Source organism: Heloderma suspectum, chromosome 6, assembly GCF_057233095.1.
Source record: "Heloderma suspectum isolate Gila_16-S chromosome 6, 16-S_ref, whole genome shotgun sequence".
Classification (NCBI taxonomy): domain Eukaryota; kingdom Metazoa; phylum Chordata; class Lepidosauria; order Squamata; family Helodermatidae; genus Heloderma; species Heloderma suspectum.
Window position 1 is genome coordinate 109780221 of NC_139463.1, and position 25871 is coordinate 109806091.

Here is a 25871-nt window from a genome sequence, read left to right on the forward strand (position 1 = left end):
CTGTGGTCCAAAGGGTTCTTAAATACTGGAGTTACAGTTTGCAAACACTCAGGAAAGCCCAAATCTGTAACTCCTGTGGAGAATATGGGCTAGGAAGAGCTTAGGCACTCTCCTTCCAAGACATCCATAGCAAGAATGACTTGACATTTGGACTCTGGTCAACGGACTGAGTGGAATCTTTCAAAAATTCTGAGGGGGACCTACACACCTCCCTTTCTTAAGGTTAGGGCCATGCTTCTACACAGAGCCACATACCTGTGGAACCTTGTATGTGCTTAAGATGTTGGCCATCTGGATGGAGTTCTGGGAGGTAAGCCCACCTATGATGGCCATTGGTCTCTTCTCCTTGTCACAGATGTAGTTGAGGGGATACCGTTGTGCTGTGAAGAGTAAGTCCAAAGTGGTCCAATAGGCTCTTCCCGGACTAAAGGCATTGTCATAGATCATGGATCCCAGTGTGATGTTGGGTAACAACTTGACATTCTGGCTGACCTCATGAATGGCAAAAACAAAGGCGAGGACATATTGGTAGTTTTTAGGCATTACGCTGCAATGAAAGTTTCATAGAGTCTTACAACCGGATATCAGAGGAATGAGCTCATTTTATTGCCATAACATTCTAGATCCTGACTCTGCAACAGCAACAGCAACAGCAAGAAGAACAGCAAGTCAGAATCAGTGAGCAGTCCAAAGCCTTTTAACTGTGCTCCCATGCATGCTTTCTGTTGGCTTTGTTTTATTGGACTAACAGTCAATCAGTGCAGCTTTCTTGAACAGAGGCCTTGTGATAATGTCCAGTCTGTGCCTTTTTGGCAGCTCTAAAAGAGAGTTGCTTTATCACTTCAGGCACTGGGAGCCAGTCATAGAAACTCTTGCTCAAACTGAATGAGCGAGACCCCTCTTGATGCGACCCGCCTGACAACACTAAGGCCCCCCTCCCCACCGCCAACTGCAGCAGTATTCCAAACGGGGTTGAAGCTTGGTGGGGTACATGATCTTTATATAGGATCCTGACGGGTGCTGCTCTCAGCATCCAGTTCTGCACGTGCACAGGTTGCTCATGAAACTGGCAGAAGCATAATCCACAGCACAGTAACTAATACAGTCCTCGTGCTTCCAAACAGAGGAATGTAAGTCAGAACAGTGGTGTGCTGTAGGGATGTACGAATCCACTTACCTGCCATCCGTGGGGGTCCGGCGGGGCGGTGACCCATTCCTCCCCCCAGAATCCTCGATGGGAGGAGGTGATCTATTCCTGCCCCCTGGAATCCATCCAGGCCAGCTCCACTTTGAACCTGCAGAACAGACCACTCACCTCCGCCTCCGCGTGGAATCCATCCGGGTTGGATCCCTGTCCACGTCAAACCGGTGGAGCCGGCCGTCAGCTCCACAGGGCTGGAGAAAGTCGATACGGCCGGCAGCCTTTGCTGTGCCGTATCTCTTTGTAAGTCAGTCCCCCGGACGCAAATGGCGTAGTGGGTGCCATTTGTGTCCGTAAAGCTGGTCGATTAGCCTAAATGCAGCCATTTATGGCTGCATTTTGGCTAATCGACCAGCTTTACGGTCGCAAATGGCACCCACTATGCCATTTGCGTCCAGGGGATTGACTTTCGCAGAGATATGGCACAGCAATGGCTGCCAGCCGTATCGACTTTCTTCAGCCCTGTGGAGCTGATGGCCGGCTCCGCAGGTTCGACGTGGACAGGGATCCAACCTGGATGGATCCCACGGGGTGGCGGAGGTGAGTGGTCTGTTCTGACACGGACTCCGGGTGGGGGGGGACGGATTCTTTAGAATCCAGCCTCATTGGAGTCCATGGCGGAACTCTCCACCATCCCTAGTGTGCCGAGGCAAACGACTGTTGTGTTTCTAACTCAATTTCATGTGGGCGCTGTTGGAGAGCCAAGATCATCCCGCCTGTTGTATTTCCAATTGTGAGTGGGAAAGACATTGTTTGGCAATTCTTCAGGATCCTGACAGCTTCTCTTTACACGGCTTCGAACTGTTCTCTGACACTCAAGAATGGCAATCTGTTACTTCTAGTGAAATTATTGATTTGTGGGCAATTATGGGCTTGAGAAAGCCTGATTTCTTGTTGTTCAAAGACTAATAGACTTAGATCTACGGTATCTGAGGACTGTTGCAAATAAAACCTGCTCTCCACTACTCTATACTAAATAGAATAATTTCAATAATTACACAATCACTGCAGCCCCATATCTGTCTACATTAACTATTCCAAAGTATAGAAGAGCATTTACTCTTGCCTGTTCGAATGTGCTGCCATTGGCACTATTAAATGGATGATGTGGTAATATCCTGGTTAGTGAACAGATACGTTTCTGTGGTGCTGGAGTAACAGAATCTGTTGAACATGTTCTCTTACGTTGTGACCTCGACAGGGAAAGCAAAGTAAAGCTAATATTCCCCACTATTGACAGCCTTCCCAGGAAGTAGCTCCACCACCTTGGTATCCATTTGTTTAAGGGATGTGTCTTCTTGGGTCAGTGGAAGGGTTGCCAGGATTTTAATTATTTCAGTGCTAACTAGGAAAAGAAAATGATGTTGTTTCCTTGAAAGAAGGAACCTCATAAATTGCATTTTGCTACTGTGCTAGTTTTAACTGTGTTTACGATGTTTTATACGGATTCTGCTGGTCTGTAATAAATGAATTCATTCATTCTTACCCAATTTCAAAAATGTATTTTTCCTCAATGTTGGTTTCAAAATATCTCTTCTGAGCTGCAGTGAGCTTAGTCAGGTTGTTGACTGACTAAAGGGCAAGGGCTTGTTCCCTGACTCCCCAAAGGAAAGGGCTAGATCTAATGGACTTTAATAAGAGGGTATATTCTGAATGAACATTAGGAATAGCCTCTTGACAGTGAGAGCAGTTTCGCAATGGAACCAAATACTTGGGGTTGTGAGGTTTCCCTTGCTGGATGTCTTCAAGGGGGGTGGGGGTGGGGGCAGCCACCTGTTCAGGATGCTCTCACTCTGGATTTTCTGGATCATACCAGGGATTGAACTAGTTACCCTGGAAAACCCTTTCCAGCTCCATGATTCTGCAGTGGGGTAACTCTTGTAAAATTTTGAACAATTGCTGTTGGTCCACAATTGCATATGATTTGTTCAATCTCTCCTCACAAACCTGACTACTGTGCACTTGATGATGAGTTGCTGAGTACTCTATGTAAACAGACTCCAATGAAAAGCTGTGTGTCAGATGTGATGTCTGCGCTCTATCATGTTAGACCATTCAAATAGATAAATCATCGTTTGTTACTGTTACTAATTGGTATGCATCCATGTGTGCACACAAGTCCTCAGTCTGAAGCAAAACTGGAGTGCTTTGTACTAGCATTCTTTTAAGCAGGTCAGAAAACTGCAAAAAGGCCCACCTCAGTCCCTTGAACCAACAAAGTGCTACTTACTATGCCTTAGAGGAGGAGTGTGGACGCATCATAAAGTTGTGTACAGACAGTTCACCATATATAATGGATACAAATTCACCAAGGATAACATCATCTGTGGATCTAGGGAAATGGTGTTGAGCTTTTGCCTGCTGGCCGCACCGGGGGTTCAAAGCCTTGCTTAACGTCTGAGTCAGCAGAACTAATAGCAGTAAGAAAATCACCCTGAATGCCAGCAGATTTTGTCCCCACTCTCCGATATATACCTGCATTGTCACCTACACAAATGGCAGTCTGCTTGTGAGCTGAATCTCTCTTGACATCCCTCAAAGACTAAACAGTCTTTACCAAGACAAAGACTCCATCCCGGAGAATTTGTCTAAAGAATGAAATATCAAATCTCCATTTCAGATAGCCCTACCAGCCTCAGGATCACCTCCTCAATGCCTGTGGCTCAATAGTAGACTTGCAGTGCAATCCAATGCACATCTGTGCAGAAGGAAGTCCCACTGAGTTCAATGGGACTTATTTCAAGTACGTGTGCGTAGGGTTTCAGCCTCAAAGAACGTGTCTTTATAGTCTGAGGGTACAAGCTGTTGTGCTGATTGTCTTATTAGTCCTCTCAGTAGCTTCTGGCTAATCGTGGCAGAAATTTCAGAAGCAGAAATCAAGTATAGTGTTTTGGCTAATGACAGGGTATATAATGTCCCTTCCCGCAGCTCTCAAGTCCTTGCACAACCAGAGGAAGCCAGAGAAAACACGGCTATGTGATTTGTGATCCTACCATAAAAAAAGCCTGCTCTTCATTTGGGACAGTGACAGCGTTCAACAATTTACTCCCTTGGGAACATGGTGCGTGTCCCGCACTGGGTCTAACTTTCTGGGAGGGAAGAAAGTGGAGAAAGTACAATGAGGCCATGGATGACCAGTTGAGAACTGTAGCCAGTGTGGCTAGCCAGACCGCATCAGACCAGATAACATTGATATATTTATTGATACTCCTTGACGACCATGTTTTTTATTCTTAACCATGCACTGGAATTACACTATGTCACAGTGGACCACCATTCAGGGAGGCTTTGTTGGGAAGACACAGTCGCCATGCTTCTATGTGGAGTGTCTCTCCCCCCACACTGCCGTCTGAGGCAGATAATATCTGCCCAGTAACAGCTGCATTAAGATTCTAGACTTTTCAGTTGTTATCTATGACTGTCTCAGAAAGCACTATTCCATAGGTAGACACACACACCCTTAATAGGGTTCAAAATGAATCAAGAAGTCCCTTTTGCACACAAGTGTTCATTCTACACTGTGACTGTGACGTCACTCATTGGCCAAACAAACTGAAGGGTGGCAGCAGGCATATTTAGTTTTCACAAAACGTTTGGACCAAATTGTGCCTGAATTATATAGAGAGGGGTTTCTACAATGGGTACATACTTCATTATTACTCTTAGTTGAAAACTGTGAATTTGTGATAGCTAGTGGATGCCCTGAAATTGTGGTCCAGGAGCTACAGCACCCTAAGCCCCATTGTTAATCCAGCTATGCACCTTCCCCTCTACAGGTATTGCCTGATACTTCATGGAGAACCCGGATGGACAAAGCTGGGACAGATTAACTCCTTGAGTCCCGTCAAACCAGGATGACTGTTGTTTTCCCATTACCTGATTTAGCAAAGAAAAGCAGTACTCGATGGGAGACTCGTACTAAGGCCACTGATGCTCTCTGAATTAAGAGAGAGACGTGGAGCAACCGACACCCTATGGTCTTGCCTTCCCCTATGACAAAATGGCTGCCTCCCCCTGCCATATCCGCTTCTCCCATTACAGTGGCTGCTCCCTCCTTCCCTACCTCCTTTTCAAAGCACATCTGGACGCAATAATCCCACAACTCTATCAGCTGATATGAAGTACAATACAGCAGGCTGTCTTTTCACATTATCAACAGACAGAGAACATCTCTTCTTCTTCTTCTTCTTCTTCTTCTTCTTCTTCTTCTTCTTCTTCTTCTTCTAATAGTAGTAGGGTTGGAAGGGGCCTACAAGACCATCAAGTCCAACCCCCTGCTCAATGCAGGAATCCAAGTCAGAGCATCCCTCACAGATGGCTGTCCAGCCTCATCTTGAATGCTTCCAGTGTGGGAGAGCCCACTACCTCCCTAGGGAATTGGTTCCATTGTCATCTTGCTCTAACAGTCAGGAAGCTTTTCCTGATGTTCAGCCGTAATCTGGCTTCCTGTCACTTTAGCCCAATATTCCGTGTCCTGCATTCTGGGATGATGGAGAAGAGATCTTGGCCTTCCTCTCTGTGACAACCTTGCAAGTACTTGAAGAGCGCTATCATATCTCCCCTCAGTTTCTCAACCATGCCTTCTCATGGCTAAACATGCCTTGAGATGTTCTTTCAGTCTCTCTTCATTGGGCTTTGTTTCCAGTCCCCTGATCATCCTTGTTGCCTGCCTCTGAATGCTCTCCAGCTTGTCTGCATCCTTCTTAAAGTGCAGTGCCCAGAACTGGACACAGTACTCCAGATGAGGCCTAACCAGGGCTGAGTAGAGGGGAACTAGTACTTCCCAGGATTTGGAAGCTACGCTATTCCACGTATCCCCCCTCGTGTAACTGTGCATTTGGTTTCTTTTTCCTAGGTGCAGAACTTGGCACTGATCCCTATTAAATTTTGTTCCGTTGTTTTCTGCCCAGTGCTCCAGTCTATCAAGATCACTTTGAATTTTGTTTCTGTCTTCCAAGGCATTAGCTATCCAGCCCAGTTTTCTGTCATCTTTAGATTTGATCAGCATTCCCTGCACTTCCTCCTTCAAGTCATTAATACAAATGGTGAAGAGCACTGGGCCCAAGACTGAGCCCTGCGGTACCCCACTCGTTACTTGTCCCCAGTTTGAGAAGATCCCATTGATAAGCACTCTTTGAATCTTATTCTGTAGCCAACTGTGGTGGATCCACCTGCTCGTTGTTTCATCTAGCCCACTTTGAGCTAGTTTGTTCATCGGTATATCATGGGGCACTTTGTCCAAAGTAGGGATGTACAAAAGTCCCTTACCTGAACCCGAAACTTGATTCGCGTTGGGGGGGAGGCACTCCGTCCCTCCCCCCAAAATTCTGGCCGGGGGGGAGGCGCCCCATCCCTCCCCCCCTGAAATTCTGGCGGGGGGGCGCCCCGTCCCTCCCGCCGCGAATCCTGGCTGGCCGGGAGGCAAATGGCGGTGGCCGTAGACGCTGCCGTTTGCGTCCCTGCAGTCAGCCATGATAGGCTACGTAAATATTTACATAGCCTACCATGGCTGAGTGAAGAAAAAATGGGCGCCACCATTTGCGTACGCGCAGGTTTTTTTTTCACTCAGCCGTGATAGGCTACGTAAACATTTACGTAACCTATCATGGTGTTTTTTAAAAATCTAGCCGTGATAGGCTACGTAAATCTTTACATAGCCTATCACGTTTTTTGTTTTTGTTTTTTTTTACTTGGAAATGGCGGTGGTGGCAGCCGGTCGGAAGACCGGCTGCCGCTGCCGAACCGCTGCCAAACCGCCGCTGGAGCCGCCGCCGCCAGGGACATTCGCACAAGGTAGGTCCCGTCCTGGGGGGGCAGACCGTTTCGCCACCAATTTTGGGGGGCTGAATGTGCTGGCATTCGGCCTCCCCGAGATTCGTGGCAAAATTCTGTGACATCCCTAGTCGAAAGCTATGCTGAAGTCAAGGTATATTATGTCCACAGCATTCCCACAGTCCACAAAGGAGGTTACTCGATCAAACAATGAGTTCAGATTTGTCTGGCAGTAGTTGTTCTTGACAAATCCATGTTGGCTTCAAGTAATCACTGCATTGTTTTCAAGGTGTTTACAGATGGATTGCTGTATAATCTGCTCCAGAATTTTTGCAGAGATTGATGTCAGACTGACCGGTCTGCAGTTCCCAGGTTCCTCCTTTTCATCCTTTTAGAAGATAGGGACAACATTAGCCTTCCTCCAGTCATCTGGCACTTCACCCGTCCTCCTTACTTGCTCAAAGAGAATAGACAGTGGTTCTGAGAGTTCTTCTGCCTGTTCCTTTATTACTCTAGGATGCAGTTCATCTGGCCCTGGAGATTTGAACTCATTCAAAGTAATTAGGTGTTCCTTGACCATATGCCTATCGATCTCAAGCTGCAATCCTGCCCCTTCATCCTGTACTTCACCTTTGCCAGGCGGCTCATAGATAGAGATGGGCAGATTCCTTACCTGCTGCTCCGGGGGGGAATGCGCTCATGGCGGGAGGCGATCTGGTCCTCCCCCTGGAATCTTCTTCGGCTGGCTCCACCCTGTGGCGATTCCACGTAGCGCCAGAGATATGGCTGCCATTGCTGTGCCATATCGCTGACTAAGGGCTCACTGTGGACACAAATGGCATCTGCTCTGCCATTTGCATCTGTGGTTTTTCCCGCGATAGGCTAGCCTATCACATGAAAAAACACAGATGCAAATGGTGTAGCGGACGCCATTTGCAGCCGTAAAGCCCTTAGTTTAAGATAAATGCAGCCATTTACGGCTGCATTTCGCTTAATCTAAGAGCTTTATGGCTGCAAATGGTGTAGTGGACGCCATTTGCATCTGGAGTGAGCCCTCAGCCAGCGATACGGCATGGCAATGGCGGCCGTATTGCTGTTGCTACGGAGCCAGTCGGCAGCTCCGCAGAATCACCGCAAGGAGGATCCGGCCTCGGACGGTTCCCGAGGGAGGTGGAAGTGAGTTGTGCCATTCCGCCATGGACTCTGGAGGCCGGATTCTTCAGAATCCAGCCTCGTTGGGGTCCGAGGCAGATTTTTCTGACGTCCCTACTCATAGACCCTCTTTTGGGAGAAGACCGAGCCAAAGTAGGAATTGAGCATTTCTGCCTTTTCTTTGTCATCTGTTATCATTTTGTCATCCTTATTTAATAGTTGGACCACCATTTCTTTCCTCTGTCTTTTACTTTGCACGTAGCTGAAGAAATCTTTTTTGTTGCTTTTAGCATCCCTCGCTAACCTCAGCTCGTTCTCAGCTTTAGCCTTCCTGAGGTCATCCCTGCAATTTTGTGCTACCTGCCTGTACTCTTCCTTTGTTGCTTGTCCTTCCTTCCACTTCCTACGTGTGTGTGTGTGTTTTTGTTTTCAGGTCATCTCTAAGCTTTTTGCAAAGCCACCTTGGCTTCTTCTTGGCATATTTCTCTTCTTTGGTCTGACCACTGGGCTTTGGCTCACCTTTTTGAGGCTGAAGGGCATCCATTTCTGCTGCATTGTCTAAACTGTTATACAGTTTCTCTCATCACTAATATAGGGCTACAATAAACAGAAATGACTCAAGAAGAACAAAACCTCTGAAGAACGAAGTGTTGGAATCATTTTTTCCTTGCTAATTGGTCTCTGGTGTTCAGCTCAGGTCTCAGGATAATAATGTAGCATTTGGGAAGGAAGATGCAGGCCAATACACCAAGATTGGAGGCCAAGATGGAAAAGACCTCCACGGCCACCATGTATTTCCCCTTCGTACTCAGGTAGGTGGGGACAAAGGATAGCCAGACGCTGCAAAACACCAACATGCTGAAGGTGATCAGCTTGGCTTCATTGAAACTATCAGGCAACTTCCTGGCAAAGAAAGCCACACTGAAACTGATGATGGCCAGGAGCCCCATGTAACCCAGGACAATGTAGAACATGGTGTCTGAGCCTTCATTGCATTGAAAGATTATCTGACTGATCTGAGAGTGCATGTCAAACTCTGGGAAGGGGGGAGCAGTTGCCAGCCACACAGCACAGATGCCAGATTGAAGAAGAGAACAAAGGCCAACCACAGATATTCCCAGTCGATTTCCTACCCATGTCCTCATCCTGTTTCCTGGCTTAGTGGCCATGAAGGCCAGCACCACAGTCATGGTTTTAGCCAACACACAAGAAACGGAGACGGAGAAGATGATGCCAAACACGGTTTGCCGGAGAAGGCAGGACACCTTTCCAGGCCAGCCAATGAATAGGAAGGAGCACAGAAAGCCAAGCAACAGCGAGGAAAGCAGGACACATGTAATGTTCCAGTTGTTGGCTTTGACAAGGGGAGTATGCTGGTAGCGAATGAAGATCCACAACACCACAATTGTGATTGTGGAAAACAAAAAGGCACAGCTAACGAGAACTGCTCCCAGGGGTTCTCCGTAAGATAAGTAGACAACATGCTTGAAGATGCATTGATTGTGTTGCTCATTTGGATACTGATCTCCTGAGCACGTTTCACACTGATCTTCATCTGAAATTAATAAGCAAGGTCTCAATATTTCCAATTTCTGGATTGATCAGGGATCCATTAATCATACCTCCCATGAGTTATATAATAACACTTTGTTAAACGTAGTGAAGAATCTTTTGCCAATTCCAAGTGAGAATTATTGGGCAGGTTTTCTACAATATTTGCATTAGGAATGTACGAAGGCACAGCAAGAATGTCGTGTTCAGATCTTTCTTTTCTGTATGTGAACTTTGCTTACCATTACACTGCAACATGGTTTTCCTAGTTTTAATTGGAGGGGAGAGAAACACAAAGTATTGCTCATGTGTGTTTTGGTATCGGGTATCTTAGTCTTAGTGCTGCACTCTTTGGATGGCATTACAGATGTCAGCTTTCTGTGAGAAAGTGTAATGTGAGAAAAAACATATTGCAAGGGAAAATCATTATTCTAGTTCCTCTGATGGAAAAGCTGAAAGAGCAATTCCTAGATGAACCTTTACACAACCCTTTCCAACCCTGGGGCATCCATTGTTTCTGGAGTACAAATCCCATCATCTCCAGCCAAGATAGCTAATGGTTAGGGATAATGGGAGTTAGAGGCCCACAACTTCTGGAATCCCAAGCTTGATTAAGGCTCTTTAGAGGCTGATGGAAAAGGAAGGAGACATACTCTCTCGTGAAAAACTGTTTGGTTGGATACAGCCTCTGGGCCTTTCATTGACTTCCTCCATAACAAGATGGAGTTTACTAAAGCTATTCATATACTGTTGCAGAAAAAAAAAGTGATAGGAAATAACGTAAGCCCAGAGTTAAAGCATCTGTGTTCTTGTCCTCACCAGTATGGTTTGAAATGCTCCCTTCGGGGCACTGAGCGCATTCATAGCAACACATTTGCTGCCCCTGCTGGACAATCTTGCTGTAACCAGGGCGGCAGCTCTCGACACAGGCGGCGAGGGGGACTGTCTAATGACAAGTAGAAAGAAGGCGGTCAATGGGGGAAATGAACAGGTTTCTCATGGTTATAATTCTTAAATTCAACCCTCCTGCAGAAGAACTCAAGACCAAACTAGACCTATAGATATGCAGCTTTGGAACTGCAGGGCTGTGCCTGCTACAACTCTTGGAGGACCCTTGGGCAAGTCGACCTCACTGCTGTCACTGTTGCCTGTTCATTTGTACTCTCCATCCCAATCCATCCAACGCCCCAGAAAGAAAGGGTGCAATGAACGTTGGAGACACTGCTCTATCTCCTGACCCTGGTCCCTGCTTGCACGTGTAGGGAAAACAAGCGAGGGAAGCAAGATGCAGAAGTGGTGATGGAAGCAGGCTCAAAGTGTTGGTGGTGGGGTGTGGACCTGAGCAGGCGAAAAATGATGCCAATGCGATATGCCAGCCCTGTTGTGTCACAGCCCTTACAGTGGTCCCTACAAGGATCATCCTGCATCCAAGTTGGTATTTGCGTTGGTGCCAACGGCTTCCTTCTTGATGCAAATAGCACTTGGGGGGGGGGATTTCTTTTGAGGCAAGGCAAGAGAGGAAGTAGTTATACTTTAGCTTATTAGCCCACAGACAGACATTTGGAAGTCTTGGTGGCAGAACAAGTACTCCCAGTGAGTGAAGAAGGGTGATATTTTACTCCCTACTCACAGGCAAAGAGATGCTAAAAGCATCATTGAAAAAATATCCATACCTGTTGAAACTTGTGATTCCACACAATGGCACTTCCGTTAATGACTAACTGTTTTCTGGCCGGAGCTTTGGCATCCATCTTCCCAACTTGGACTCTCTGGAATGATCGATTAGGCAATGTGACCAAGTTGACAATATCATATCCTCCTGCCATTTCCCCATTGTCATCAAAAAATATTTCTTCCCCAGCATTGTTGTTAAAGCGGATATTTCTCAGAAAAGAATGAAGCTGGAGTCAAAGAGAAAAGGTTATATTTTGTCAGATGATGTGGGGGAAGGGTTAATGCTCTATCTCTGAAGTTTGCTCAGATGTGACCTTTGGGCCTGAGAAATCCTTGGGCCACTCTTATCAATATCACTGAAAGTGAGTTTTCAAGATTTTGTAGTTGCAAAAACAGACATGCAACATTTTTTAAAATTCCCTATCATTGAAGAGAAGATGAATATTGTTAATGTCACATATTTGTGGACCCTCCTGATGGAATCCCCGGAAGGTTTTGCTTTTGAGGTGGTGCTCAGGTCCAGCTTCAGGATCTGTGTCCTTGAACGAGAATCTCAGAGAAGCCCAGTTCTCCTCTGCCAGGGTACCGTCTTTAAAAATAGAAGCAAAAATAATTACTTCTTGGAAGGAACTCCATCCAAAATGGCTGTACACTCTCTATTTAAAAGACTGGCCAAGAGTCTCTGTTCTGAATGGTCTAGAGGAGAGATGGGAAAACTATGCCCTGTGGACCAGGTGCAGCCCACTGGGTCTCTTGATCCACTGTGCTGTGAGGAATCCAACTCAACAAGTCAGTGATCAAGGAAGAGAGTGATATCTTCCTGGGTCGCTAGTTCACCTCACCTCCATCACAGCCCCAAGATGTGGAGGAGAGAAGGGTAGAAATAGAAGGAGGTTGCCAGAAAGAATACACATGCAGATATAAACACACCAAGAAAGACTGGGGAGAGAGAGTTTGTGTTGCTCTGGCTGCACCCACTCTTGGCCAGTGGAAGGAATGCAGCCCTCAGGCTGAAAATGGTTCTGAACCCCTAGTCTAGAGAGTGATTTGGAAATGGCTCTCCCATGTGGATCTGTGCAGGTGTGCGTGGGCAGGACTTTCCCTTTTGTTAACAGCAGTCTCTGACCCTAGGAGACACCAAACATAACCCTAAACCCTTTCCCTTCTTTACTCTTGTAAGAGGTGTGCAGAGTTGAAGTAATAACGAGCTGGTTTGCATGTAATGACAACCCAGAATATGGGTTGAGTATGGGTTGTTGTTGAATCATGCATTATTGTAGAAGTATAGGCTGTCATTACGTGTGAATCCAGCACTACGGTTTAACTATGGGCTGTTAACAAAGAGCAACTGGAAGTTCGAAACCCAGCCAGCAAGATGGGTCCTCTTCCTGGGCAGTTAATGGTTGTGGCGAAGGGGCTTGCGTAACTCAGTGAAGCCATAAGCTATGCTGTGCAGGGCCACCCAAGACAGACAGGTCATGGCAGAGAGTTCTGACAAAATGTGGTCCACTGGAGAAGGAAATGGCAACCCACTCCAGTATTCTTGCCAAGAAAACCCCATGGAACGTATCACAAGGCTAAAAGAGATGACGCCGGAAGATGAGCCCCTCAGGTCGGAAGGTGTCCAATATACTACTGGGGAAGAGCAGAGGGTATTTCCAAGTAGCGCCAGAAAGAGTGAAGCAGCTGGGCCAAAGCCGAAAGGACACTCAGCTGTGGATGTGTCTGGTGGTGAAAAGAAAATCCGATGCTGTAAAGAACAATATTGTTTAGGAACCTGGAATGTTAGATCAATGAATCAAGGTAAGTTGGAGGTGGTCAAACATGAGATGGCAAGATTGAACATCGACATCTTGGGAATCAGCGAACTAAAATGGACAGGAATGGGCGAATTTAATTCAGGTGACCATCATATCTACTATTGTGGGCAAGAATCCCTTAGAAGAAATGGAGTAGCACTCATCGTCAACAAAAGGGTGGGAAAAGCAGTACTGGGGTACAATCTCAAAAATGATAGAATGATCTCAGTACGAATCCAAGGCAAACCATTCAACATCACAGTAATTCAAGTCTATGCCCCAACCACTGATGCCGAAGAAGCTGAGGTTGATCGGTTCTATGAAGACCACCAACACCTTCTAGAACTAACACCAAAAAAAGATGTCCTCTTCATCATAGGGGACTGGAATGCTAAAGTAGGAAGTCAAGAAATCACCGGGATAACAGGCAGGCATGGCCTTGGTGTACAAAATGAAGCAGGACAAAAGCTAATAGAGTTTTGCCAAGAGAACACGCTGATCATAGCAAACACTCTTTTCCAACAGCACAAGAGACGACTCTACACATGGACATCACCAGATGGTCAATATCGAAATCAGATTGATTATGTCCTTTGCAGCCAAAGATGGAGAAGCTCCATACAGTCAGTCAAAACAAGACCTGGAGCTGACTGTGGCTCAGATCATGAGCTGCTTCTTGCAAAATTTTGGCTGAAATTGAAGAACGTAGAGAAAACCACTAAACCATTCAGGTATGACCTAAATCATATCCCTGATGAATATACAGTGGAGGTGAGGAATAGATTTCAGGGATTAGACCTGATAGACAGAGTGCCTGAGGAACTATGGACGGAGGTCCGTCACATTGTTCAGGAGGCAGCAACGAAATCCATCCCAAAGAAAAAGAAATGCAAGAAAGCCAAGTGGCTGTCTGATGAGGCTTTACAAGTAGCTGAGGAAAGAAGGGAAGCAAAAAGCAAGGGAGAAAGGGGAAGATATATCCAACTGAATGCAGAGTTCCAGAGAATAGCAAGGAGAGACAAGAAGACCTTCTTAAATGAACAATGCAAGGAAATCGAGGAAAACAACAGAATGGGAAAGACTAGAGATCTCTTCAAGAAAATTGGAGACCTCAAGGGAACGTTTTGTGCAAAGACGGGCATGATAAAGGACAAAGAAGGCAGGGACCTCACAGAAGCAGATGAGATTAAAAAGAGGTGGCAAGAATACACAGAAGAACTATACAGGAAAGATCTTAATGTCCTTGATAGCCATGATAGTAATGTCCTTGATAGCCATGATAGTGCGGTCACTGAACTTGAGCCGGACATCCTCGAGAGTGAAGTCAAGTGGGCCTTAGGAAGCATTAGTAACAACAAAGCTAGTGGAGATGACAGTATTCCAGCTGAGCTATTTAAGATCCTAAAAGATGATGCTGTTAAAGTGCTGCACTCAATATGCCAACAAATTTGGAACACTCAACAATGGCCACAAGACTGGAAAAGGTCAGTTTACATTCCAATTCCAAAGAAGGGCAACGCCAAAGAGTGTTCAAACTACCGCACAATTGCGCTCATTTCACATGCCAGCAAGGCGATGCTCAAAATCCTACAAGCTAGGCTTCAGCAGTATGCGAACCGAGAACTACCGGAAGTACAAGCTGGGTTTCGAAGAGGCAGAGGAACTAGAGATCAAATCGCCAACATTCGCTGCATCATGGAGAAAGCAAGAGAATTCCAGAAAAACGTCTATTTCTGCTTCATTGACTATGCTAAAGCCTTTGATTGTGTGAATCACAACAAACTGTGGCAAATTCTTAAAGTGATGGGAGTACCAGACCACCTTATCTGTCTCCTGAGAAACCTGTACGAGGGTCAAGAAGCAACAGTAAGAACCGGACATGGAAAAACCGAGTGGTTCAAAACTGGGAAAGGAGTACGACAAGGCTGCATATTGTCACCCTGCTTATTTAACTTATATGCAGAATACATCATGAGAAAGGCCGAGTTGGATGAATCAGAGGTTGGAATTAAGATTGCTGGGAGAATTATCAACAACCTCAGATATGCAGATGATACCACCCTAATGGCAGAAAGTGAAGAGGATCTAAAGAGCCTCTTGTTGAGGGTGAAAGAGGAGAGTGCAAAAGCTGGTTTGAAACTCAACATTAAAAAAACTAAGATCATGGCATCTGGCCCTATCACTTCCTGGCATATAGAAGGGGAAGAAATGGAAGCAGTGACAGATTTTACTTTCTTGGGCTCCAAGATCACCGCAGACGGTGACTGTAGCCATGAAATTAAAAGACGCTTGCTCCTTGGGAGGAAAGCTATGGCAAACCTAGACAGCATAGTAAGAAGCAGAGACATCACCTTGCCAACAAAGGTCCGTCTAATCAAAGCTATGGTTTTCCCAGTAGTAATGTATGGCTGTGAGAGCTGGACTATAAGGAAGGCTGAGCGCCGAAGAATTGATGCTTTCGAACTGTGGTGCTGGAGAAGACTCTTCCGAGTCCCCTGGACTGCAAGGAGGTCAAATCAGTCCATCCTAAAGGAAATCAACCCTGACTGCTCATTGGAAGGACAGATACTGAAGTTGAAGCTGAAATATTTTGGCCACCTAATGTGAAGAGAAAACTCTCTGGAAAAGACCCTGATGCTGGGAAAGACTGAAGGCAAAAGGAGAAGGGGACAGCAGAGGATGAGATGGCTAGATAGCATCACCGATGCAATGAATATGAACCTGAGCACACTCCGGGACAGAGCGCAGGACAGGAAGGCCTGGCGTGCTATGGTCCATGGGGTCACGAAGAGTCGGACATGACTGAACGACTGAACAACAACAACAACAACCAGAGGTAAACCATAATGCAGGGTTCGCATGTAATGCCAACCCATGAAAGTGGCGGATTCAAGTTAACCATGATCCAAGAACAACCCCTACTCAAGCCATATTCAAGGTTTTCATGATGTGTGAACCATTCCAGTGCATCTGGTTGCAGAAATACCTGGCTTCATGACTGGGGCGTGTGAACAGAAATGTATGAGAGTGATCTGAGCAATTGCAACAAACCGTTCTGAAGCTGCTACTATAAATTCCTGGTTAATTCTAATCGACTACCTCCAAGTTAAATCAAATATGCACACGTTTCTCAGCAAATGCATCACAGTGAGAGACAAGACCTCTTCTGGTGTCCCCCCAAAAAACAAGGGTTAAAAGCAATGTATGAGGAGAAGCACTGCTCCACCCTGCCCCTGTCCTGCATCGCGCTTGTCATCTGTACACATGGCGCATGGGTGTCTGCAGCAGGAGCCTCCTGTCTCCATGGGGGCTCTGCACGTGAGCCAGAACTCTGGAAAATCTGTGTTGTGGCTCACATGGAGAGCCACCGGATACAGAGGCTCTGTTCTTCAGACAACCACCCTCCAGAAGTCCAGAGTGACAAATGCGACCGAATAGAGGGGTGGGGCTGGAGCACTCTTCCTGCTCACCCAGTGCTGTTACCCCTTTTTTAAAAACGCGTACAGGGCTACCGAGAAGAACACATGGAGAGCCATGCTGATCAGACCAAAGGCTCATCTAGCCCACATTTCTGTTCTCACGTGGCCAACCAGATGCCTCAGGGAAGCACACAGGCAGGACATTAGCATAACAGCAAACCACCCGTGATATTGGAGGTAGCATATAGCCATGGTAGCTAGTAGCCCTTAACACCTTTATGTTCCCTGAATCATCTAACTCCCTATTAACGCCATCCAAACTGGTGGCCATCTCTTCATCTTTTGGTAGTGAATTCCATAGTTTAACTCTAGGCTGTGTGAAGAAGTACTTCCTTTTTTCTGTCCTGAAGCACCCACCATTCAGCTCCATTGGATGACCCCCCGGTTCTAGTATTAGGAGAGAGGGAGAAAAAAAACACCCATTCTATTTTCTCCACACCATGGATATTTGTGGACCCCTCTATCATGTCTCCCCTTACTCACCTTCTTTCAAAACTAAATACGATAGTTCACCTCTTGGGGGTTCCAGTCTGTGCCTTAACAATTCCCCCACTGACCTGAAGAGCTAAGCTGGATCTGGTTGGCAGAGCAGAAAATTTTCGCCACCACCACTTGATAAGCCTGGAAATGAGTTCTGTCCTGTCCTTGGCCTGATTCAGCATGACTCCTTTGCCACCACTGATCATGTTGACTTCCTATCAATTGCTAGCAATTGCTCCCATTAACCCCAAGTTCTACACCACCAGAAAGGATCCAAGAGGGAGATACCTAGGCCCTCCAAAACTGAATGCTTTCATAATGCTCGTAGGAAGACTCTTTATCTCAGTGTTGATGCTTGTGTAGAGCGGGAACAAACCCAAATGTCCCTTGACCAGACCATGGCAATAGCCTAATTTTGATCATTCACCAGATCCCAGTCCAATGCAGAAAAGTAAATCCTACATGTGCCTTTTGCATGAGTGAGGCCCAATTCTTCCAAAGGAAAGGAATTAAGAAGAAATGGAACTGTGTCTGTGTTGTCATACAGACATTGAAAAAGGGAGAACAAGTCAAAAACTTTGTACAGTAATCTGAGTGTGACAGGGCAGTTCAATTGGCTCACTCCAAAACTTTACAAATTTCCCCAATAAACTAAAGCATGGGTAATCCAAAGCTTATGCATTTTGAGAAAGCAGTAAGTTTAGAGGAAGTTAGTGCATTTTTCAAGTATACGTTTTGTGAAAACAAACACAAGTTTGGAAATGTGTGACCATTTTTGAAGAAAATGCACTCTCCTTCACGTTGGGGATTGTGAATGGGGCATTTACAAGTGATTTATGAACAGAAATGAAATTCTCATACATCCATATAGCACAACTTCTTTCTTTTCTCCTCAGGCTTTTTGGTTGTTTGAATTGCCACAGTGAGTAGCAACAGCATCAACTGTGTTGGCAAGCTGGCTATTGTTTTGCATCATCCACAATGCCCCATCATCATTCCAGGGCATTGTGGGGAGGAGAGATGAAGAAAATTTGGAACCTTTCTGTGAAATGGGCATTGATATCTGGAGGGGTGGGTAAGAACTGGACAATTTCAGAACTTTTCTGAGAAAAGTGTCTTCTGAGAAATTTGGCTGAGCTCTGATTGTAATCCTTTAGGGTTCAGCACCTTCCCCAGGGTCTTCCTAATATTCAGTTTCTGAGGGGTGATTGTGGAGACATCATGTCTCTAATGTAGATGCTTATAATACTCCTACTTCCTTGAACGTCCTGTAGCAGGTGTGAGGGGGCAGGATTTTGTCCAGATATAGCGACGAGGTGGAGCTCACACTGTACCAAAATCTGACCTCCGTTTCCTTGACATTTTTCTTCCCGCGTGATAGAGGTTTCCCTTTTTCTGCCTCATTCTCAAGGCATTGTATAATTTATTTTGAATTTCTTTTGGTGGTTTTTTTGAGCCTACCTGATCACTAGGAGTTGGCTGGGGGTGCTGTGTATTCATTCTATTACACGTCTCTCCATGGCTCTGCAGCCTCCCGGTCCGCATGTAAGAGAATCCGTGTCTTACCTGCCATGGCTGAAGTTTCAAAAGATTCCATCTGCCTCTCATCTGCATTGCCCTCTGTTTGGCCCTTGATGAATACATGGCATGGAGAGCATGTGCTACAGCATAGACAGCATTGTAGATATTGTAGCTCTGGCCAGACATCCCTGTTTCAAACACAGATCCAGGGAGGCTCCCCAGCTTCTCCTTCCCAGTACAGTTCCCCTTATTTGGCAAATATAAGTTATATATTGGGAGTGAACAGAGAAATGTACTGCACCAGAACTGATGGATGAAATAAATCTTAGATTTATATGGATTTATAGTTTCAAGGAACTCTTGATATCCTGGCACCACATTTGTGTGAAGTGAGAAGGACAAGGTGCCATTGAAGGATTTTCTTGTGAATTGATTGGAAAGGAAAACAGCAGTGAAATCCCACTGAGCTGTTATGATCCAAACTCTTTCCATTGGACGCATCTCTACGAATTCATAATATTCCAAAATTTTTCTTAAACCCTCCATAGACTGACCATGCCCATGGACAAGGAACACATTGATTTGGTACAACCAGAGTGTAGAATGTATTCTTCCTAGAATGTTAGTAAAGATCTCAGTGGATGCCTGACTTGTCACAGTTGGAATTGATTTTGTCAAAGCAATGCAGATACTATTCTGTAGGAGCCTTGGTCTCAGAGTTCGAAGAAATGTTTCTCCACTGTCATCATCTGAAATGAGGAGGCCAATCCAAGTCCATCCAAAATGCTTTAGAAGCTGAACAATGCCACGATACTGAGGTTCTTCATTTGGAACCATCCGGAACAAAGAGGGGAACTGAGTTTCATCACTCAACATGGGGTCAAAAGAGCCGTATGTAAGCTAAAAGGAGAAAAGCATTTTTTAATGTATAATCATTTTTTTAAAAAGAAAAACAAAACACAACAACAACATAAACACACAATACACATACACTAAAATATATCTTAAAATTGTAAGATATCTTCCTTTGGCTCCCCTTACACAAAAAAATGCTTATTATTATTCTCTAGTTCTTAACTGAGTTGTATATCATACCTTGAGTTCACAGACATTATCTCATTTCTCTCCTAATTTTAACGACGACAACAACAAGAAAAAGCGAATTAACCATCTCAAAGTTCAAAATCCACATACATTGATATCATTTTTCTCTGTTTCTTCTACAAATTCTATAAAGGGTTTCCAGTCTAACATAAATTTAGTTGTGGATCCTTCTTTAATTATAATGGGAAGTTTTGCCATCTCTGGCAGCTCCATCATTTGATCATGATCAAATCCATCATAAAGTCTACCATAAATGATAAAACGTTCCCCCTTGATCTTCACATTTCCAAAAGAGAAAAGCATTTTTTAGAAATGAGAAAGACATCCCTTTCTTCTTGATTCAGCTAAATGTGATCCTTGAACAAATCATGAGAGGTTAATCTATTCCAGGAAGCAGGGGAAGGGCTGTAGCTCAGGTTACACACATATGCTTTGCATGAAGAAGTTCTGGGTACACCCTTGGTGTATCAAGGCAGAGCTGGAAACACCCCTGTCTGAAAACATGGGGAAAAGAAAACTGGAGAACATCCAAAATGATCCCATGTCTCAGGATGTTGCAAAAATATATGTGGTTTTATTTTAAGAAACAGCCTTCTTCAGGGGCTAGATTAGAAAAAGAAGAAAGGGACAAAAGCACATAAATATACATTTAAAATACTTTAAAAATAAAACATTCATTTTAAAACATGGTAATAATGCTAATTGTCACACTTCATAATTCCCTCTGATTACTTACTCAGTCTTTAAATATAAATGCCCACAGAGCTCACTGAACAACAAAGTCTCCAAGTTGAATCTTGTGACAGATTGTAATATGCAATCGTCTCTCTCTCTCTCTCTCTCTCTCTCTCTCTCTCTCTCTCAGAGATATATATAGGCACAAGGTCCCCCATTTCTAGACATGCAGTATATTTCAAGGGTGTGTGTGTGTGTGTCAAAAGTACAGAACTTTACAGTTTCAGAAGAGGCTGAAACTCCAGCTTCAAGTCTTTTTTTTTTTTAAAAAAAGAACCCTACTGTGAGTTCTAAATACTTTTCACAAAGCCCAGAACCGTTTATGTTTTACAGAGTGATATTCTACAAAATGCACTCCCAAAGGAGTGCCATGTTTCTTGCTTCTAATATTGCACAGATCTTCAGCTATTCACATTTTAAGAGGCCTGAACATGTTACCCAAATAAGTTTGTTACATAGGAATCAGAGGGCATAAATCACCCAACATGTAGTACGGGTGGTCAGTTGTTTCAGAGTAGATTCATTTCCGATTCATCAAATCTTTGGATTTGGTCATCTACCAAATGCATTTGCATTGCACACACTGTCCATAGGGGTGGTGTCCTGTGGGTGTTGTAGCGCCTTGGAAGACTTTGTAGTCGATCTCTTGTGGTCCCTACAATCACTCTTTATTACTAGCACTGTGCTGCATTATCTCCATCTGTTTATTTTCGACCATTCGTTGTGGGGAGGAGTGAAAAGGAATTGCACATAGAAATTTGTGGCAAGGGGTGAGAATTGTGGAGATATTTCTCACGGTGCAGGGCCGCAGGGCTTACCACACTGCAAGTAGGCGGCTGAGGGGAGTGGGGGTGCTCCTTCTTTTATCATTTCCCCCCTGTTCTGTCCGTGCAGCCTCCCCAGCCGCTCCAGCTTCCTGGCATGCCCCTGGAGGACTTGGCCCAGGCTTCTTCCTTTGGGGCTCCCCTGTGCTGCTGCCTGCAAAGTGCCTCACAGTTGAGAGAGGCATTTGGTTTTGCTTTGTCATTCCCAAAAGTCCTTTTAACAACAGCAAGAAGAAAAGTCCTACGGAAAATAACAATCCCTCCTCGGGCAGCTTTCAGGCACAGCAGGCAGCTGCACTGGAAAGCCCCAAGGGAGGAAGTCCTGCTGCAGTCCTCCTGGGCTTTCAAAGAAGCTCATGCACCAGAGGCTGCAAAGACAGAACAGGGGGAAATGGTAAAAGAAAGAGTGCCTCCCCTCCGGCCACCCCCTTACAGTAAGGTAAGCACTGAACCCCTGTGCCCTGAGAAGATCTTCCAAAATTCTCAGCAACCCAAAGCAAGAGGAAGAAAGATGGCAGCCTCTTTCATGGGGAAGCAAAGAGGCTGAGAAAGGGCAGAGGGGGCTTTGGCACAGCACAATTTATTAGCATGTCCTTGATGATCCTTGTTCTTTAGAAGGAAATCATAGGGCCTGTTCAGACGTCATGCTAAGCCATGGTTGTTGGGGAATTTCCGGTAACCAAAGTGGGTAGTGTGTCATGGTGTTAGATAAAAAGTTCTTGCTTTCGGTTTAGAAGAAAAGGATGCCAGGCAGGCAGCAGTGGATCCAACACTATTTTATTGATCGTTTTGCAAAACGGGTGCAGAGCAGTCTGGACCCCGAGACACGTGTGCAAAAGCCTCTTATACCTTATCACTTCTATTGTTCTTGCCAATAACCAATGAAACAGTCAGTACATCAGCTTACCAAGCCAATAGCCAATAAACAGTCAGTATCAGCTTACCAAGCCGTTAGACATGAGCGCGTCATTATGGCTCCCCTTTTTGCTCCGCCCACATTTTTCCCGCCACTCGGGCTCTTGCGTGACTGAGGCACCAACTGGTTATGGAGTCTCTTTTTCTAACAATGTGGGGGGAGAAAAGCTTGTTCTGTGTGGTTACTAGGCCACCCCCCGCGAAAGGGTTAAGGGGCCTTGGGGTGGGTTACTGTTATGTGTGGCAGGCTCCCCGGTAGCTTAAATGGGCTCCTTAGGTCCTCCAGGCCGCAGCCCTAGAGTCTGCCAGCAACAGCGTCTGCCACTGAGTGAGATGCTCTAGCTGCCACAGGCTTTCTCAATGGTTGTGTGGCCATTCAGGACACTAGTGGCCGCTGAGAGCCCATTCACCTCACGGAGGACGCCGGGATGCGAGCAAACCACTCCGGTAAGTTTGCCAGCTAACTACAGAGGGATGGTTAGCGGATCCGCACAGTGCCACATGGTTCCCGGTCAACTGACGGGCCCACATAGAGTGGTTCTACTAACCCTGCCTCCGTAGTTCCCCAACGACCCTGTCCCTGTGCACGTATGAATAGGTCCATAGCCATTTCTCGGCACCTCCCAATATTTGTTATAATGTGCCAATCCTTTCCAGATTATGTTTCACATAATTAAATGTTAAACTACAGTTTATTCAGCTAGAAGATGTCTTGTGTTACATGCTCTGCAAAAGTTGTCATCTATCACTGTCCTCGGGTCTTCTCTAACTACCAATTGTTTGCTCAGTACATGAGATTCTTGTACCAAATCAGATTCCTTGGTACAGCTTCATCGGAAGCGAAGGAACTGCCCATATGATAAATTCCGTGTCAGTGGCCATGGGTGTGAACAATCATATTTTAAATAGGTATTTTGATCAGAAGGTCAGATCCAGAAAGTGGATCTCTCTGGAACGGCAATGTGTATCAAATTTTGTATTGACATCTATAAAGTTTACCCATCTGAAGAAGTTTGGCAAATCGCCTTCATTCACCTTCCATATTAAAAACACATCATCAATATATCCAACAAACCAGATACTCTAAAACAAACAAACAAACAAACAAACAAAATCACAGGAGACAATATCTCTCTCAAAGATCTCCACATGCAATTTGGCTACCTGAAGAGCCACGGAGTACCCCATGGCCACCCCTTACTTTGGCAATAAAAGCACTTGTCAAATTAAAAATAATTGTTACTTATTAGCTATTTCTGCCAATGAGATCAAATAAAATGTAGGAGGATGTTTTTTCTATCCTTTTTCCAAGTGTTTGATGTATCACTATTTGGGCCTGATCCAGAGGTATATTGGTATAGAGGGATCTTGCATCCATAGTGACCAAGCAATCCTTTTCTGTTCTGTGATGAACTTTAGGTTATCAATAAAATCTGTGGGGTCACATATGTCTAATGGAATTCTGTCAATGAAGGATTTGAGAAGATGGCCAAGAAATAAAGATAGTTGCTGTAGGACAGACTAACAATCCCAAAGTATAGGGCATCTTTGTGGTGGAAACAGCCCCTTGTGAATTTTTGGTAGGATGTAAAACTCCTGATCATTTTCAGTGATCTCTGCAGACACGCGCGCGCACACACACACACACACACAGAGTAAGCAATCACAGGCAGTTTTGCCATGTGACAATTAACATCATTAACTTGTCTTTAAAATGACTGTTTTGTTCTAAAAGGAATGTTTTGTTCTATACATTTTAAAATATATATTTAAATGTCAATGTGTTTTTACCCTTTTCTCCTTTCTCTAATCGAGCCCCTGAAGAAGGCCCATACCCCGGGCCAGAACATGGAGGGCTACTCTTTGGAATAAAGCCACCTATATTATTTCGACATCCTGAGACTTCGTCTCTTTACTCCATTGAAATGTGAGGAGCCCCTCTCAGTCAGGGTCGAGCCAACAATAATGAGGGTATTAGACCAATGCCCTATGTATACGGAAGCTTCTTACATTCCATCATATTATATATGAATTGCTATTATGGGGGGAAAGATTGCAGGGCCTCTGATGGATTCTATGCTGGGTGGTGGAAAACAGAGTTCATTGGAAATAGCATGGTTCTGAATTCTGCATCTCAACTGAAGCACATTGTCTTGGGGTGTTTGGAAATAGCTGATTTTTCTTTATTGGGCTTGCTGGGAAGACAATTGAAAACATGTTATCCACCTCGCCTAAAACACTATATCTTACCACAAATTGGAAATGCCAAATGCTTAATGATAGTTCAGAATTTAAAATATAAATAAGTAAAAAGCAGTAATGGTATTAACGAGAAGGTAGAGTTTCACCTGCGGATTCACGATGAATTCTGGATAACTGAGACAAGAAAATAATGGCCAAGTTGTCCTGGATGATATTCAAAAAGAAAATGCTGAATTAAAGCTCTATCATTTGGGCCAAATTATTTTAGTACTGAAGAGGTGTGAGACTTTATTATTCCAGGTCACAATGGTACTTCGTGTTTTTGCTTATCTATCATCAAAAAATATTGTGTAAGCTATACTCATCAAAAAGTCTCAAAAAAAAGTATAGACTTGGGTTTAATTCACAAATTTTGAGTAAGGAGTTATCTTCTGAAAGGTATAATTCCAAATTGGTCATATCTAACCTGGAAGGTGTATGTGTAAGCCTATGTTTGCATTCTAATTTTTTTGGGAATGTTTAATAGCAATTAGATAATTAAGACTGTGAGAGCTAATTTATGGGATAGTGGATAATGTGAGGTATAAGGGGATCTCTACACAAAAGAAGTATAAATATGTGCTGATTTTAGAATGCATGAGCTTCTTATTAGAAGCCCTTCAGGCCTGTATATCTGTCCGCTGAATATCCTATTCAGTATTGAATGAGGAACCTGGAACAATATTTTTTTTTAGGTTATTTTATGCAAGTTATATTTTGATGTGATGCCAGAAGTATATTTCTAATAAAATTGAAAAATTGATCAAAAATGTTTCCTTTACTAATTCTTGTTACTAAAAAACCTACATTAAATCCACCTAAAATTAATTTTGGTGTATGCTTTGTTGAAGAGTATTATTAGCTATCGATAGATAACTGTGGTCCAAAGGGTTCCTAAATACTGGAGTTACAGTTTGCAAACACTCAGGAAAGCCCAAATCTGTAACTCCTGTGGAGAATATGGGCTAGGAAGAGCTTAGGCACTCTCCTTCCAAGACATCCATAGCAAGAATGACTTGACATTTGGACTCTGCTCAACAGACTGAGTGGAATCTTTCAAAAATTCTGAGGGGGACCTACACACCTCCCTTTCTTAAGTTTAGGGCCATGCTTCTACACAGAGGCACATACCTGTGGAACCTTGTATGTGCTTAAGATGTTGGCCATCTGGATGGAGTTCTGGGAGGTAAGCCCACCTATGATGGCCATTGGTCTCTTCTCCTTGTCACAGATGTAGTTGAGGGGATACCGTTGTGCTGTGAAGAGTAAGTCCAAAGTGGTCCAATAGGCTCTTCCTGGACTAAAGGCATTGTCATAGATCATGGATCCCAGTGTGATGTTGGGTAACAACTTGACATTCTGGCTGACCTCATGAATGGCAAAAACAAAGGCGAGGACATATTGGTAGTTTTTAGGCATTACG

At 44.6% G+C, this 25871-nt stretch overlaps 1 protein-coding gene across 1 annotated transcript; it reads right to left on the bottom strand.

Moving 5' to 3' along the window:
- Nucleotides 1-8781: 8781 nt before the first annotated feature.
- Nucleotides 8782-25615, bottom strand: LOC146342465 (vomeronasal type-2 receptor 26-like). Its single transcript, XM_084808558.1, has 5 exons — nt 25580-25615; nt 18675-19529; nt 11350-11577; nt 10496-10622; nt 8782-9680 (listed from the first exon to the last, which is right to left on the bottom strand). The coding sequence occupies exons 1-5, from the start codon at nt 25613-25615 to the stop codon at nt 8782-8784; spliced, it is 2145 nt and encodes a 714-aa protein (XP_084664684.1).
- Between the last annotated feature and the right edge of the window lie 256 nt (nt 25616-25871).

Bases quoted from the DNA above. Each gene is read 5' to 3' on its own strand.
- LOC146342465 (XM_084808558.1), bottom strand. From the start codon at position 25,615: ATGGCCAACATCTTAAGCACATACAAGGTTCCACAG. The intron at 10,623-11,349 runs GTATGGATATTT...ACTTGTCATTAG, and splicing joins GGAATCACAAGTTTCAACAG to ACAGTCCCCCTCGCCGCCTG. The intron at 9,681-10,495 runs GTGAGGACAAGA...TATTAATTTCAG, and splicing joins GAGCATTTCAAACCATACTG to ATGAAGATCAGTGTGAAACG.